The sequence below is a fragment of the Microcaecilia unicolor genome, chromosome 1 (genome assembly GCF_901765095.1).
Source record: "Microcaecilia unicolor chromosome 1, aMicUni1.1, whole genome shotgun sequence".
NCBI lineage: Eukaryota > Metazoa > Chordata > Amphibia > Gymnophiona > Siphonopidae > Microcaecilia > Microcaecilia unicolor.
The window spans coordinates 270,357,947-270,376,312 of NC_044031.1; the positions used below are offsets into that span (position 1 = coordinate 270,357,947).

General features: G+C 42.8%; 1 protein-coding gene across 2 annotated transcripts in view; it reads left to right on the forward strand.

Annotated features, from left to right (window-relative positions):
• The window catches only part of ACPP (acid phosphatase, prostate), a 97,436-nt gene that overhangs the window by 70,990 nt on the left and 8,080 nt on the right, over positions 1-18,366 (forward strand). For both annotated transcript variants that reach the window (XM_030206490.1, XM_030206497.1), the window contains 2 exons: positions 12,340-12,422; positions 13,190-13,296. In XM_030206490.1, coding sequence (XP_030062350.1) covers positions 12,340-12,422; positions 13,190-13,296 — 190 coding nt within the window. The remainder of the gene's footprint in view (positions 1-12,339; positions 12,423-13,189; positions 13,297-18,366) is intronic.

An 18,366-nucleotide genomic window follows, 5' to 3' on the forward strand; every position in this document is an offset into this window, starting at 1 on the left:
AGCTATTATATGCACATATATGCCCATGGCATACACCATTTTCAGATGGGCATGGTTTAGGTGTGCCTGAAAAGTATACATGTATTTCCTTTCTTGTAAAATCTAAACAGTGGCATTTACACCAGTTCTGAGACGTGTGTTAGCTAAATACGCGTATGGACCTTAAATAAGTATTGTAAGGTCTCCACCACCGGGAGACTCTTGGAAAAGTCTCCTGCACCGGGAGGCTCTTGAGTCCTTCGGCCCTTTAGCTGAGCTGCGTGCTGTAATCCACTGCTAAAGAGCACACAGCAATCCACAAGGTCAGATCATTATACTTTATTGTAATCCCTTTGTGTCAACTGCTCCTCCAAAGGTAGTTCCCACCACAGTATTTCTCAAGAAGCATAGCAGTTCAACAGCATAGTATTCAAAACAAAACAAAACAAAAACCCAAAAGGTTCCAAAATCTCAGCAGTTCATATAAAGCAGTTATGCAAAGCAATTCTTCAAACAAAGTAGCAGGTATGCAAAGTAATTCTCCAAACACGGTAGCTCCAGAAAGGGTTCAAACCCTCCCCCAGCAGTTCATGTCAGCAGTTAGACAAAACAATTCCCCAAACACAGCAGTTCAGAAAGGGTTCAAACTCCCAGCAGTTCATGTATAGCAGTTATGGCCAAAACCACCACTCCTCCTCTCTCACTTTCAAAAGAAATCAACCTAGGGAGAGTGGCAAGGGTCCCTCCCCAACCAGGCCAGCATTATACCCTGACCACCACCCACATGACCCTTCCATGGTAAACCTGTTCTCTCAGCTCCTCTCGTGGAATAGCCACCTTTTCCCTTCTTCTACCAGGCTCTCCTCCCAAGCAGCCCTCTGCTGTTTCACCTCCTTTCCTTCCAGTTTAGTCACAGCAGCAATCTCCATCGGCTCGTCTTGCTCTAGTTCTTCCTCCTTTTCTTCCCCTTGCCAGTCCATAGGTTCCCCCCCGCCCCCCCCCCCCCCCCCCCCCCCCCACACACACCCATTGCTCAGCTGCTCTCCATTTGCTTGATTGGGCAGGTTCAGAATGCCTTCCCTCATCCTGCCTCTCAGAGACAGGTTTTTCCAACTCCCTTCTCTTGCCCTTCTCCTGACCTCCTCTGGGGGCTGTTGGGGATTGAAGTCCCTGTTTCTACCATGGGACCTACACAGGGGCTGCTGGGAATTGTAGTCTTTTCCTTTTCTCCAGTCCCCCAGGGGAAAAGACTCCTTCCTTTCTCTACCCAGTCTCCATCCCTCTCGAGCCTCCTCGTTCCTCCGTGTGCCTTCATTCTCCCTCTCACCCTCACACTCCTCACAGTATATAAGTATTACCATACTGGGACAGACCAAAGGTCCATCAAGCCCAGCATCCTGTTTCCAGAGGAGTGATGGTGGGTCAATAGTGCTTACTTCTCTTGCATTAACACCTCCAAAAAGCAAAGGACTGCCATTGACATGCGCTGCTGGATTTGGCAAAACTCAACATCCAAGGAAAGTTGATTAAGGAGAATAAAACTCTTTATGCTCCTTAATCAACTTTCCTTGGATGTTGAGTTTTGTCAAATCCAGCAGCACATGTCAATGGCAGTCCTTTCACACACAGTACTGGATTCAGTAAATGGTGCAGGGAAAATGTGCTCTCAGCGCCATTCTATAAAAGGCGCTGAAGGCTGAGCACTCATTATAAAATTGTGCCTAGCAGGGATTCCCATATCCAGCTTTGTGCACGAGGACTTACACCAAGTGAAACCTGGTGCAAATCCTGGCGGACAAGTTGGGTGTGGATCCTTGGAATTCTATAACACTACATGCATCTCTTGTGAATGCCCCTAACCCACCCATGCCCTCCCATGCTATGGGGTTTCTGTGGTAGAGAAAGTGCACCAACATGTCCCACTGACAAAAGAACACGACTAAGCAGCTCCTTAGGGCAGACGGGTAGTGAGGGGCTAGGACCTTGTGAAGTCCAGCTTCTGTTCCTTTTGTTTCCCTGTCACAGAAGAGAGGGTAAAAACAGCATACAAGCATAAACTGAAACAGAGAAAAAGCAAACTGGGCCTTCAGGACAGAGATAAGGGTCATCCTTTTAATCTGAAAATGACCCGACCCGGGCCATGTTTCGGCGTACAAACGCCTGCCTCAGGGGTCAGAATGGTTCTTATGTGTTTAATATGGAATAATGGAAATGAACCACAAAGTTAGGACACATTGCCCACTACGTTGTGATTGGCCTATTAATCAAACAGAATGCGGTCTGTGAAAAAAACGCCCAAAATGCCCCCTTTTCAACTGTGCGACTTAGAATTTACGCACATCGCATTACAGAATATGCTTGAACAGTTCTGGATTTTAACTCGCAGCTTAGGTCACGCTATATAGAATTCAGGGGAAACTACATAAATCAAACAAAAACAACACAAGATACATAAACATATACACTGGGGCTGATATTCAGAATGCAGAAGTTAGACCGACTAACTCCTGCAGTCGTCTCTAAACCCAGATATTCAATGCTGGGCCATTTCCGGTGACCGGCATTGAATATCCGGTTTATTTTTGGCCGGTTTAAAGATTACCAGCTAAGACGATATTTAGCACTAGCGAGTTATCTAAACCAGCCAGAGATATCCCACATTGTCATACAGCCAAATGTGGCCGCTAAACCGGCTTTAAAAATTGGTGGACAGCCGGTTATATCGGGCAATATAACCAGCTATCTGCTAGACACTAACCAGAGATAGCCAGCCAGTTATCCCCCACTGAATATCGCCGGATAACCGGCTATGTACCATTTAACCAGCCAGGTGCTGTTCTTGGCCGCTTAAATGGTTTTCAGTATTGGAGGACTGTCTTCAATTGGGCACACAGTTCATCAGTTATAATCCTAAATATTATACAAAGCCAAAGGCTCACTGAAATTAAAAAAAAAAAACAGTTTTCAAGCATTATTTTTAAAACATCACACTTTTAATATTCCTCTTAGTATGGGTATTCTTGGGAATGGGGGTGTAGGGACTTCAGACAAGGGGGTGGGATGCTAGTGATGTTTCATGCGTTGCTTAGCTTCAGTAAAATTTCTCTGATTGATAGCACCGCTGATATTATCTTGTTGTCAAATTCAGAAATTGCATTATATATTGCTTATTGTCCTCCAGGGCTGTTGTGTTCAGATTGTTCTATCTTGTTAGACTTTATTACCTCCCTAAAGATTGATCTCGTACAGTTGTGCATTGTAGGTGATTTTAATATTCCCTATGATCCCACTGCATTTCATTTTATGGAACAGGTTTGTGTACATTTAGGTGCACTGTCTGCTGTAGGCTTTACACAGATAGTTAAGAATGCTACTCATGTGGCAGGGCACATTTTGGATTTATTTTTTCTCACAGACATACTTTCCCTAAGTACTGCCTATAGGCCTACAATCATGCCTCTTTTATAGTCTGTATAACAGATAGATGGCTATTAAATTACATGAGATTGTTGGAAAACAAATAACAAGATAGAGTAAACTTCAGAATATCCAACTATTGTATATTTCCAAGAAAAATTGTTTAAATCATTTAACTAATTTCAATATTTAAATGACCTCAGCGATGTCCGTTGCCATCCTATTTAATGTAATGGCAGCGTTAAACAACATCCATCATCTTCATCGGTCCACTAACACATCGTGTAGACTATTGGATTTTTTAATTTATAAATTTCAAAATGACTTAGCTTTCAAAGAATTTTTAGAGTCCATCTATTTTCGGACTCCGGGGGTCATCGCTGAGGTCATTTAAATATTGAAATTAGTTAAATGATTTAAACAATTTTTCTTGGAAATATACAATAGTTGGATATTCTGAAGTTTACTCTATCTTTTATAGTCTGGCCATTTTTGTATTAGCTTCAAAATTTAAATAACTTGTGGCCTTTGCAGCAAAATTAAGAGAATGGCTCATCTTCAGTCAATAGAAAGCGGGAATACTAGAAACACAGGAGAGGGAATCTGAAGTACATTTACACAAGAGTGAGAAACACTGCCAATTCCTGGAAGTTTTTGCCTATGTGGGTTCTTGCTCATGAAGCTACTAGTTGTACCCGCACTGCTTTTTGGCATCTTTTCACGCTATGAGTACCATATGGCTCTAGAAAAAAAGAGGACATATTGAGCCAGTCCGGGTTTTACTTCCATTGATGGAAGTAAGCTCTGGACTGGCTCAATCTGTTCTCTTTTTTTCTGGAGCCATATGGTAACCCCAAGATTACTACCCTTGACTTAAGGGTTTTTGATACAACTGACACATTTGAACACCACCCGTCTTGTTAGACTCCTGACGCAGGTGGTTTTGCCGAAACATGGACCGTGTCAAGTCTGTTCAATAAAATATTGAGTTGACGCCCCCACTCTCGAAGGCTCCTTGTGCTTTGTTTTTCTTTCTCTCCTCCTCATTCAACGCCAAACTATTAGCTGACAATTGGGCTCCCTGTTTCACAAACATACAGTCCTTAGATATGTCAACAGCTGTCTTATTAAGGAATGATTCTCTCAGTGCCTCTCTTTATTTTGTGGCCCCATTGAAAGAAATGTTCATTCCTCTGTATTCTAAAAACCACCTGAGGTTCAATGCCACACTGTGTGACCTGCGGTATGAACTTAGACTTTAGAAATGCAGCTGGAGGAAGTTGTGAAGGAAGGACTCTCAACTATCTTTGTCTCTCAAGTTGGAACAATACAAATAGACAGTATCCTCAGACATACCTATTATCAGTCTAAGATCAAGGAGGCAATTAACATACCAAGAGGCTGATGCTCAGAAAGCTGGATTTAAGCACACATTTTAAGTGCCCAATGTTCAGAGGGCTCAAGCACCCGTGTTAATTTTGGGTGCTAAAGATGGCTACAAATTACATTAAAATATATTTAAATGGATTCTAATGAGGTCAGTAGGTATTCCCTCCCAATGCTCAAAGAGAAGCACTGCAATGTGCAGAAGCAAATGATGGCCTATAACACCAAAAACTTACCACCAGCTCAGAGGTTGCATAAAAAGTTTTGAGGACAAGATTTCTTGGCAAAATCTCACATTGAACTGCAGGGGAAACAAAAGATGTGCATGTCTCTGCTCAAATCTGAAAGAGAAAGCACATATCGGGGCCTGTTTTCTGTGCTTAAATATGAGCCTTTCAAAAATTTAAAGTGCAAATTTTTTTTGAAAGGCTCATATTAAAAACACAGAAAAACAGATGTGTGCTTGCTCTTCTGGTTTTTGCTGGGCATGTGCACAAGAACCGTGCTTATCGCTAAAGCTTTGTGTGCATGTGCCAAGCGTATTCCTCCCTCTACTTTCGGTTCACTAGTGCACTGCAAATTTATTGCACATATCATTTGCATATGTTTTCCTTTGAGCACCACTTAGCTTTTTTTTTTTTTTGCAATGTTCTTGCGTTGTGGGCTTTAGTGCCCAGCTTTGAACATCGGCCCCCAACAGAATTGTTTCAAATAGTAAGATTTAAACCCAGGATAGGAATCCTTTGTCAGTGTCTGAGAATTTATCCCCTTTGAGGAGAGGACACCCAAGATGGCCAATGGTGCAGATCACTAGGCAGACTGCTCCAGAATACCACTAATATTTTTCCTTTATTTATTTATTTGAAAACTTTTATTCCAAGCAATACAAGCATTCTAGATAGATCACAAATCAAACATACATAATATATCACACAATACCATATATAGAAAACAAAACATCTCATAACATATACAGTACTATACAAAACAGAGGGGCCTGCTCCTCAATCGACTCAATCACCAACCCCTCAAATGCCTGCAAGAAAAAGAAAGTTTTTAATTCTTTTTTAAACTCTTTCAAGTCCTGTATTCTTTTAAACCACAAAGGCAGCATATTCCATAGTAAATGACCCGCAATTTAGAAAATTGAGTTTCTAATTTGACTATCACATGGTCTGAAGGAACTTCCAATAAAGATCTACTCGCTGATCTCAGCAAATGTGGAGGTTGATATACTGTATGTGTTATTTTGCCACTAAGACAGAGGGGGAAAGTTAAATATAATTTACCAAGTATCCCTCCATCAGGACACCCATCGTTACTTCTTTATGGAGTGACTGTGGTGGTTCCTCCCCTGGTGTTCAGGCACAGGGAGAGCAGGAACACCTGGAGGAAACTGTTTCCCTCAGTCCACCTGCTTGTACTCTACCTCAGCCTCTGGCAATTAGCACCCTGGTGCTATTAGGAGCAGCACTAAACCAGCCATCTTTTCAGCTTGAGAGTGCGGATTTTGGAGCTGTGGCTTCCCCTTCTGGAGCCAGCGAGACTCTGGTTGGAAGACCAGGCGGTGAAGGATTGCCTGAAGAGTTAGTATCAGCAACCTCAGGGGTTTCTATTTGGGAGAGTTTGGTACCTTGTTTATCGAGTGGTGGAGGAATACTGAAGAAGCCTGTAGAAATCACTCTAGCTTCGAGATGGAAGGCAATAACCAAGCTGGATAAAACACTGAGTAGCTGATTAGACCAAGTTGAGGATAAAGTTGGCAATTTATCTACTCAGATGACTTCTATGGAACAAGTTAAAGAAGAGGTGGATAGGAGGATCTCTAACATGGAGGAAAGAAATAAAAAGTCTCGGAAAAGTCAGCTTAAGATTTTACATGAATGTGGTGGTATGCAGTGAAAATTGGAATTGTTAGAAAATCAGATACATGTGTGGAACCTATGGGCCCTGTTTACTAAGCAGCATTAAGAGCACGCTAGCATTTTTAATAAGTGCTAAACAGCGCACGCTAAATGCTAAAGACACCCATAGAAATATATGGGTATGTCTAGCATTTAACAGGTAATTTTAGGCTTGCTCTAAAGACGCTAGTGCATCTTAGTAAACAGGGCCCTTATTTTTTAAAATTTCCTAAGACCCGGATGTTATCACCTAGGGAATTGTTTAGAAACTTCATGCTACAGGTATTAAAACTGCTTGCCGAGACATTACTCCCTATTAATAAAACATACTATCTGCTCTCTAAGAAGCAGCATGTATATGAGATTCTGACGGAATAGTGTCCAATGAAGAGGAGGAATTAACAACTCCAGTTACTTTAAACATAACTGAGATATTGGAGTCATCTATGAATGTAGTAGATACTCATGTTACCCTACTTGTGTCTTTTGTTTTTGAAGTGGATAAAAATTTTGTGTTAAAAATGTATTTCAAGAATTGTACAACTTTATTCCTTGGCAAAAAAAAAAATGGTGTTTTCCTGATGTATGCAGAGAGACTCGGGAATGGCAGAAGCTTTTCCTGACTCTATGAGTTCTTCGAGTTAATAGAGAAATTTATCTCCATTTTCCTTCAAAATGTTTGATAAAATTACAGGATGGGTGTTATGCTTTTTATGATCCAGAGCAACTTAAAATTTTTCTAGATAACAGATTTCCTATCAGAATGGAGAAGAGACTCCCATAGAAGCCTCCATTGTACAAACAGGCTAGGTTTGACAAGCATAATGCATAAATCTGCAATCTCAGCCTTTTTTAGTTATATTTTTTCTTGAGACATTATCCCTGCTATAATTTCTGTGGTTTTGTTCCCTTTCTCTTTGGAGACTGAAAGAGGTTTTCAACTCAATGGTTTTTCATAAAAAATTGTACCTTAATATGTATTACTTGTTTGAGTTTGGAACCTATTTACCTGATACAGATGTTCATTTCTTGTTTGTATTATATTAAATTGCTAATTAAAAAAAAAAAAAAAAGATTTTTTCCCCTTTGACTTTTTTTTTTTTTTTTTTTAGCTCATTTGGAACTCAAGCATCTACTGTTGTTATCTCCCTCGATTTTATGCATTCATGGGGGACACTCTTAAAGATTTGTTTAACATATCCTTGCAGACGGGAGAGGTTCCGAAGGATTGGAGAATGGCGGAGGTGGTCCCTCTTCACAAGAGTGGTGATAGGGAAGAAGCTGGAAACTACAGGCCGGTAAGCCTCACTTCGATTATTGGAAAAATAATGGAAGCGATGCTGAAGGAAAGGATAGTGAATTTCCTGGAAGCCAATAAGTTGCAAGATCCGAGACAACATGGTTTTACCAAAGGGAAATCGTGCCAAACGAATCTCATTGAGTTCTTTGATTGGGTGACAGGAGAATTGAATCAAGGACGAGCTATGGACGTAATCTACTTAGATTTCAGCAAAGCTTTTGACATGGTTCCCCACAGGAGGCTCTTAAATAAACTGGAAAGGCTGAAGATAGGACCCGAAGTGGTGAACTGGATTAGGAACTGGTTGACGGACAGAAGCCAGAGGGTGGTGGTGAATGGAATTCGCTCGGAGGAGGGAAAGGTGAGTAGTGGTGTGTCTCAGGGATCGGTGCTGGGACTGATTCTGTTCAATATATTTGTGAGTGACATTGCCGAAGGGTTAGAAGGTAAAGTTTGCCTATTTGCGGATGATACTAAGATTTGCAACAGAATGGACACCCGGGAGGGAGTGGAAAACATGAAAAAGGATCTGAGGAAGCTAGAAGAATGGTCTAAGGTTTGGCAATTAAAATTCAATGCGAAGAAATGCAAAGTGATGCACTTAGGGAATAGAAACCCTCGGGAGATGTATGTGTTAGGCGGGGAGAATCTGATAGGTTCGGACGGGAAGAGGGATCTTGGGGTGATAGTATCTGAGGATCTGAAGGTGACGAAACAGTGTGACAAGGCAGTGGCCGTAGCTAGAAGGTTGTTAGGCTGTATAGAGAGAGGTGTGACCAGCAGAAGAAAGGAGGTGTTGATGCCCCTGTATAAGTCGTTGGTGAGGCCCCACCTAGAGTATTGTGTTCAGTTTTGGAGGCCGTACCTTGCGAAGGATGTAAAAAGAATTGAAGCGGTGCAAAGAAAAGCTACGAGAATGGTAAGGGATTTGCGTTACAAGACGTATGAGGAGAGACTTGATGACCTGAACATGTATACTCTGGAAGAAAGGAGAAACAGGGGTGATATGATACAGACGTTCAAATATTTGAAAAGTATTAATCCGCAAACAAACCTTTTCTGGAGGTGCGAAGGCAGTAGAACGAGAGGACATGAAATGAGATTGAAGGGGGGCAGACTCAAGAAAAATGTCAGGAAGTATTTTTTCACAGAGAGAGTAGTGGATGCTTGGAATGCCCTCCCGCGGGAGGTGGTGGAAATGAAAACGGTAACAGAATTCAAACACGCGTGGGATAAACATAAAGGAATCCTATTCAGAAGGAATGGATCCTAAGGAGCTTAGCCAAGATTAGGTGGCAGAGCCAGCCGGTGGTGGGAGGCGAGGATAGTGCTGGGCAGACTTATACGGTCTGTGCCAGAGCCAGTGGTGGAAGGCGGGGCTGGTGGTTGGGAGGCGGGGATAGTGCTGGACAGACTTATACGGTCTGTGCCCTGAGGAGCACAGCTACAAATCAAAGTAGGGTATACACAAAAAGTAGCACATATGAGTTTGTCTTGTTGGGCAGACTGGATGGACCATGCAGGTCTTTTTCTGCCGTCATTTACTATGTTACTATGTTACTATTTGATTGAGTTATTGAATCAGAGATATATGATATTCTGCATGCTTTCAAGCCTACAATGTATTCTTTACATCTCTACTCTCCTTTTGTGCTTTGACAGATAAAAGATATAGTCTGCCCTGCTTTAACTTCTATCATCAATGCATCCTTACAGATGCTAGATGCATTGAAATTAGCAACCGTTCATCCTTTGTTGAAAGATAGTTCATTGGCTCTTATGTCCATCTTTAATTATTGCACTTTTCTTTTGATCTTATCCAAGGTTATTGAAAAAGGGTAATTTTAGGACAGCTTTGTGAGTATCTAGAGGTTCAGGTTCCAATGGGCCCACAGCACCAAGCTGCTACTGGTGTCAACTCTTGACATTTTGCAATAGGAACTTGACTTGTCCTGTTTGTCTGTCTTGATTAGATTGTAAGCTCTGTCAAGCACGGACTGTCTCTTATGTATTCAGTGTACAGCACTGCTTACGTCTAGTAGTGCTATAGAAATAAGTAGTAGTAGTAATAGTAGTAGCAGTAGTGGACTACTGTCAAAACTTCTTTCTGATTCTGTTCAACATTTCAGCAGCCTTTGATACAATAGACCGCCAGATTCTGTTGAAGCATTTTCACTTGTTTGGCTTCATGGGTAAATCTCTCTTATCTGCACCCTTCTCCTCCACCGCTAATTCCAGACGCCATTCCTTTTATCTTGTTGCACCATATGCCTGGAATAGACTTCCTGAGCCGGTAAGTCAAGCTCTATCTCTGGCCGTCTTCAAATCTAAGCTAAAAGCCCCCCTTTTTGATGCTGCTTTTAACCCTTATTCACTTGTTCAGAACCCTTATTTTATCATCCTCGCTTTAATATTCCCTTATCTCTTGTTTGTCCTGTTTGTCCTAATTAGATTGTAAGCTCTGTCGAGCAGGGACTGTCTCTTCATGTTAAGGTGTACAGCACTGCGTACGTCTAGTAGCGCTATAGAAATGATGAGTAGTAGTAGTAGTAGTAGTAATGTTCTCAGGTGGTTTGAGTCTTTTTTTTTTTTTACTAGTAGGACACACAAAGTGAGAATAGGCGAACAATGCTCACTGCTACAGAACACCTCATTATCTGCTATCCTATTTAATGTTTATCTGGTACCACTCTTCTGGAAATTTAAAGAGCATAATCTTTTTGTTGATGTACCACCTTTCACAACAAATCAAAGCAGAGTACAATACAAAAATTAAAAGCAAAAAGAAAGGAATGCCAATATCAATAGGATAGAGGAAATAAAGGACCTAGGGTACAGAGAAAAAGGGATTAAAAATGGGCAGGGGAAACAGAGAGACAATCGACTGTCTGCTACTACCTGTTGCCTACAAATGATTCTCAAGATGGAAATTTATGTAAACGCCTGAGAAAGAAAATGGGCTTTAAGGAGACAGCAGAAGTGAGGGAACGAAAGTTCAGCTTTCAGAGCAAATGGCAAAGAATTCCAGAGAAAAGGAGCCAAACAAAAAAATGCAGAAGTGCGAGTGGAATTAAGATGGGCACAATGAACAGATGGTTTGAAGAGGTGTAAGTCAAAAGCAGAATGCAGCTCACATGTAGGACAATAAGGAGTAACAAGACTTGCCAGATATGAAGGAGAGCTCAAATGGAGGGCTTTGAAAGTGGTGGTGAATATTATAGTGAGCCAATGATGTTCTTTCATCAATGGCATGACATGATTGCAGCAACAGGTGTAAGAAAGAATACGAACAGTATTCTGTACTCTCTGAAGTTTGCGAAGAGAAATATCAGGAAGACCAGCATAAATGACATTACAGTAGTCCAATTTCATGGCAACCACTGCATAAAGTAATGTAGCGCAGCTTTCATCAGTGAGAAATGAGTGAACAGTGTATCAGATGAAGGGAGCAAAAACATTTTCTAACAGTAGCAGAGATATGGAAAGAAAAAATTAAAGCGCTATCAAAGTGGATTCCAAGGTATTTCATAAATTCTATCAATTGGATGGGAGACCCATCAATGGTAGGAGTGTAAGAAGGATAGGAACAGTGGCCAGTGAGCCAGATTGCTGAGATTTTCTGCTTATTAAGGTGAAGATGATGGGAAAGAAGCTTCCACATCTCCCACCAGCTCTTTTCCAACCACTCCCAAGCCAGGTTACAGGGAAACAGGTTTTCTCTCTCACTCTCTCTCTCTCTCTCTCTCTCTCTCTTTCTCTCTCTACTCTCCATGCCACACTCCCCTCACTTCACATACTCCACTCAGCACAGTCCATTCAGGTCAAGCTTGGGATTGGGTCAAGGTCCAGGATAGAGATCCTGGGCTTTTGGGAAAGATTAAGTGGGGCTTCTCAGTAAGGCTTTACCAGTCCCAGGAGTAAGCGTCCCCAAATATGATTCCTTTCCTGTTAAACTATGACTTTAATACAGGATGTCAGCATAATGAACCAAACAGTCAGACATGTTGGAAAGCTTCCACTGGGGTCAACAAAGAATGCTATAGGGAAGAGGCTAGATGGAGATTAGAAGGCCTGAGAATTATAGTATAATCACTATTTTTTTCTTCTCATTTGCTATGTGAAAAGATGTGTGTGACTAAGTTACAGTTTCAGATACCATCCTGACATTTTATCAATAATGTTGAAATTCTGCTTTTAACACCTTCCAATGCAGTAATGTAAAGTAACATACTAATTTAGCATTAACCATTTCAACTCAGAGATTGTGAATTTGTATTCTAATACATGTGTGCTAGTCCTACAAATCTACCTTCAGGATCATCATCTCTGTGTGTTCTCTCAACTTTTTTGAAGGTGTCATTATGAAAAGCATTCTGAAAAATATCACAGATGCTACAATACCTTCAAATCTACGAAAAATGATTATCTATTCAGCAGTGAGTATCTTAATTTTTTTTTTAATGTTGAATTGCTGAGCATAGTACAAAAACCAGACCCAAAGGTTAAGGTTAAAACTTCTACGCATGCCAGAGTTGGTAGGATCCCAGACACAGAAGGAATGGGAAGAGAGATGACAAGGTCTAAGAGAGGCAATCTCTCCACTTCCCTTTGTACATTTCTTACAACTCTGCCACTAGGTGGACCAGAGTTTGGGAGTCGCAGCTCCTCCCCTTACTGCTGCCACCCTATCTCAGCCTTGAAGTCCTGTAAAGCAATGAGCACAGCACAGGACCTCTGAGCATAAGTGCTTGCTCAAACTCTGCTGGGTCTTGCCCCTTCTGACACTGATGTGGGATGATGTGGGAGAGTTTCTAAACACAAGAGGAGGGGCAAAGAGAATGGGGAGATGCTGGATACGGGGAAAAGGGGAAGAGAGAGAGATGCTGACTATCTTATGGATAGATATGAAAGGAGAGATGTTGAGCACTTGGAGGGTAGGGAGGGAAGGAAAGATGTTGGACTACATTGGGGAGGGGCTGTTTGGCTCTAGGTTTGCTTATGTCATCAAATACCCTTGGGTCAGCTTGCATTCTTCTCCTCTTTTATCCATCAGAAATCATCTCTGAGGGAAAGATCCCTTTCTCTAACAACTGAATTCAGTCAAGATTTGTTCTGTAATCCTTTTCAGTTCCAAAACAAAACATCAGCTAAGCACATATGCAAAACACTCACCTGCTTCATCAGCTGTAACTTGTTTTTTCAGCACGACACAACCATCGGTGGTCTCCAGATGGCACTCGATGTTTCTAATGGACAGTTACCTCCCTATGCTGCCTGCCACTTCTTTGAGCTCCATCAAGAGGAGAATGGGTATGTAATAATCTTTGCTCAGATATGTGCAGTGTTTTTGTTGCAACTATCTCATAATTTTTTTACTGTTTCCTTCTTCATTTCTTTTTCCCTCTCATAATAAAATTTGCTAAGTTAAAGCCAACTGGATGGGAAAGGCTAGAAGGAAAGGGGAGGCCAGTCTGCAGCACTCATTAGGCACTAAAAGAAGAGTTCTATAACTGGGGGTCCCCTTGTAGGTATTTCAGTGTCGCAAGAGGAACACCCATTTACACCAGTTCAGCGACAGGTGTAAACGAGAGCACCTAAGTATGGCATGTAACGCACGTGACTAACAGTATTCTGTAAATTGCATGTGTGTCGGCCTCGCCCATGCCCCTCCCACACTCCATCAATGTGCACTTAGCACTTACATATGTCCTTATGAGCAGACACTTAGTTATAGAAGTGGCTTTCACTTACATATGCTATAAAAACTACCTGTAGGAATAGCTATGTGTGGGATTCTGCTCTATCATTAAGTTCATATATTCTTGGTTTGCTATTAAAGAGAAAAACCACCTGTAAAACATTAGCAGATTAATAAGGATTCTATAACCCCTTCCTGTCTGACCTCAGCATTCATGCCTCTAACCCAAGTGCACTGTGTCTGTGGCTACTGATGTCTCCCTCTGCTGATCTGTGTGAGCCAGTTGAGCTATTCCAGGTATGTGCTCTATCCGGCAGCCTGTACAGGTTGCGTGTTTTGTCACTGATTCACCGGACTCCTCTGCCTGCAGGGGCTGGAGGTAAATACATGAGCCTCATTCAAGTCTGCATGGCTGCTGGAGCCATACAAATGTGCACCTCAGCAGTGTGTGCAAACACACCATGTGCTCATGCTCACCCCACTGATCACTGACTGAAGAGCCCACCACACTGGTGCCTAAGCGTATATTATAGATAAGTAGATTCAAACTATTGTATAATTAAAGACACAATACAAAGGACATGTTTTTATGCAGTAGTTGTAGTTATCAGACTATGAGCTGACATCATTATACAATGTCTATCTTTTTGTAAGTTGACATCTACAGAAAGAACACATATTCCACTTTTGATGTATATATAAAAAAAATTCAACCCAGTTATTTACAGGGTATCTAGGCTGGAAAAGAGACATTCAAAGTTTACAGCGTATTTTACTAAAGGTGTACATCAAAGGGAAGTTATCAACGTGAGCTACTCTTATGCATGTCTAACATCAAATCAAGAATGTGCTAAACACAACAAACTTTGCTTGAACCCAGTGGTGTGCTGGAGCCCGCTCGCACCGGCTCGCAAGAGCCGTTTGTTAATTTTCCTTCCGACTTGCGAGCCAGTTGTTAAACACCGTGAGCCGGCTCTCCTCCCTCCCTCCTTCCCTCCGGATCCGTCCCTCACCGACCTTCGCATTTTTCGGGGCAGGCAGTCTTGCCTGCCCACTACCAGCGCTGATTCTCCCCTGCTGCTGGTTCGCGCTTTAAAAATGGCCACCGAGACTTCCAGAGGCGGCCTCGCGAGACTTCTGCTGAAGTCTCAGTGGCCATTTTGAAGCGTGAACTGGCAGCAGGGGAGAGTCAGCGCTGGTAGTGGGCAGGCAAGACTGCCTGCCCCGAAGAATGCAAAGGACAAGGAGTTGGTGAGGGACCAGATCCGGAGGGAGGGAGGAGAATTCGTGGAACAACTCGGGAGGGGGTGGCAGGGGAGAGAAGGGAGTCGCTGGGCATTTGTGGATGAGGGAAGAGAAGGGTTGCTGGGTATGGGTGCATGCAGGGCAGGGGAGAGGAGGGTCACTGCTGGACATGGGTGGATGGAGGGCAGGGGAAAGGAGGGTCACTGGGTATGGGTGCATGCAGGGCAGGGGAGAGGAGGGTCACTGCTGGACATGGGTGGATGGAGGGCAGGGGAAAGGAGGGTCACTAGGTATGGGTGCATGCAGGGCAGGGGGAGAGAAGGGTCGCTCGACATGGGTGGATGGAGGGCAGGGGAGAGGAGGGGAGAGAGAAAAATGCTGGACATGGATGGAGGGGAGGGGAGAGTGAGGAAGGAGATGAGATGAGGGGAAAGGAAGAGAGGAGAAAAATTGCACATGGATGAAGAAAATAGGCAGAAGCTGAGGACCAGAAATGAAGAAGAAAGGAGGAAAGGAAAGAAATAAATGGAAAGGAAGCCCTGGAAACGGTGTTAAGAGGACAGATAGCAGCAGAATCGGATACTGGGCCAGTGTTTGGAATATGTTCACTTTGAGAATCAGGTGCTCAACATTAAAAGTTTATATTTATTTACTTATTTATGGTATTTTATCGCACATTAAACATGAATTAGATTGGAACCTGGAATCATTTAATTGTTTTTTCCTGGAGTAATGCATTGCCACCCCCCCCCCCCCCCCAGGCTCTCTCCCCGGCTATAGCCAGCTCTGCAATTTGGGGGAGCGCAGAGGGGGACCGGGGAGAGAGCCTGTTAAACATTTACCAGCACACCACTGCTTGAACCCAAGTAAAACCGAGATTCTCTGGTTCTCAAGCACAAGTGGATACATACCTGACATCAAAATCTCTTTTGGGAAGTACGAACTCCCCCAAAAATCACAAGTCAGGAACCTTGGAATACAGTTTCAATAAAGACCTTGTTCAGGAAGACACTCATTGTGAGAGGACTTTTTTGGATCCACTGTTTGTTTTGCCTGTCTTGGGTTCCCCTGTGGAGAGCTCACCTTCTGTGGGCGTTTGCTTTGATACAGTTAGATTCAACACTTACTTTGATTCCCCAAATTCAAGCAACCTTCAAGAGCTGCTTCTACTATTTGCGAGAGCTATGCTGCCTCTTTCCTTACATCGAGAAGGTAAATCTTATCCCAGTTGTGCATGCCATGATAACATCAAAATTGGCTCACAATGGTCTGACTACAAAGGGCCTGCACCAGCTCCAATTGATTCAGAATGCAGCAGCAAGACTCATAGAAGGTTGCAAGCTACGTGACCCTATCACACCATTTTTGCAAAAACTTCACTGGCTACCAGTACAATATAGGGCTAAATTTAAAACACTATCCTGCTTATTTTCGAAGGAGATCGCCGGCTATCTTCCGGCACAAATCGGGAGATGGCCGGTCATCTCCTTAACCCGGCCAAATCGGCTGGCTTCAACTGCGTTCCGTCGCGGGGCCAGCGAAGGTTCAAGGGAGTGTGTCGGTATGGTAGCGAAGGCAGGATGGGGGCAGGACTGGGGCGTGGTTTGAGATGGCCGGCTTCACTCGATAATGGAAAAAATAATGCCGGCCCTGACAAGCATTTGGCCGACTTTACTTGGTCCCTTTTTATTCACGACCAAGCCTCAAAAAGGTGCCCCAACTGACCAGATGACCACCGGAGGGAATCGGGAATGACCTCCCCTTACTCCTCCAGTGGTCACCAACCCCCTCCCACCCCCCAAAAAATTTTTTTTAACATTTTTTTGCCAGCCTCTATGGCAGCCTCAAATGTCATACCCAGCTCCCTGATAGCAGTATGCAGGTCCCTGGCGCAGTATTTAGTGGGTGCAGTGCACTTCAGGCAGGTGGAACCAGGTCCATCCCCCCCCCCTACCCGTTACACTTGTGGTAGTAAATGGGAGCCCTCCAAACCCCCCCAAAACCCACTGTACCCACATGTAGGTGCCCCCCTTCACCCCTACGGACTATGGTAATGATGTACAATTGTGAGGCGTGGGTTTTGGGGGGGATTTTCATTTTGCTGCACATCCATTTTCAGCAAAAAAAAGGCCTTTTTTTTACAGGTGCACTAAAAATGGATCGGTACATGCCCACAACCTGCGCCTACACTACTGTAACCCATTTTCAGCGCGCCTTAGTAAAAGGACCCCTTAATGACACTGCCCCTCAATTCACATTAGTGTTTACAAAACCATCAACCCTAAGTGGATAATTCAAATAATGCCAAACAGCTCATATGAAAAGAAAGGGAAAAGCCTCAGAGGTCCGTGGTAATACAGCACCGTTGCAGACTGGTCTGTGGAATACTCCTTTTGTGTTCAGTAAAAGTTCCCTTTGGGCTGTTCACACTAGACCTTAATCTATCATTGGCAAAAACCCTTTCATCACATTTTTACAATTATACTCAATTTATTCAACCTGAAAGTATTTTCATTTTTTCTATATTTAAAATGTACCAAGACATGCAGCGCACTTATCTGTACCAATGGGGCCCGTTTTTCACCCCCAGGCTTCCACAAGGACATAGTGCTTTAACTGAAGTCCGCCAAGACCCAGAAAGAAAATGGTGGACAAGAGGAGAAGGTCTTCAGCTGGCAGTGTCTGAGAATCCCTGCCAGCTCAAGTATTTATATTTTGCATTCTGGTGGGGTGTGTAGAAAATTTGATGCCCACTTACTTTAGGCTCATGACCCCCTCCCCACCAAATCAGCCACTAAACACAATACATCAACATCTGCAATGCACATATCCCAAAGCTAATATATTCCAGTAAAATTCAAAGTAAAAAAAACTTTTTTCTACCTTTGTTGTCTGGACATTTTATTTTTCCATCTTCTGCCTTCTTGTCTGTCTTCTGCTAAGTCTCTTTCCAGTGTCTGCTGCCTGTTTGTCTTTTGTCCTCTCATAAGAACATAAGAGTAGCAATACTGAGTCAGACCAATGGTCCATCTAACTCAGTATCCTGCTTTCAACTTTGGACAATCCAGATCGCAAGTACATGGCAGAAACCCATTTAGTAGCAACATTTCATGCTGCCAGTCCCAGGACAAGCAGTGGCTTCCCCCATGTCCTTCTCAATAACAGACTATGGACTTGTCCAAACCTTTTTAAAACCCAGATATGCTAACTGCTGTTGCTACATCCTCCGCCAGCGAGTTCCAGAGTTTAACTATTCTTTGAATGAAAAAACATTTTCTCCTATTTGTTTTAAAAGTATTTCCATGTAATTTAATTGAGTATCCCTTAGTCTTTGTACTTTTTGAAAGAAAGAAAAATCAATTCACTTAACCGTTCTACACCACTCAGGATTTTGTAGAAATCAATCATATCCCCCCTCAGCCGTCTCTTTTCCAAGA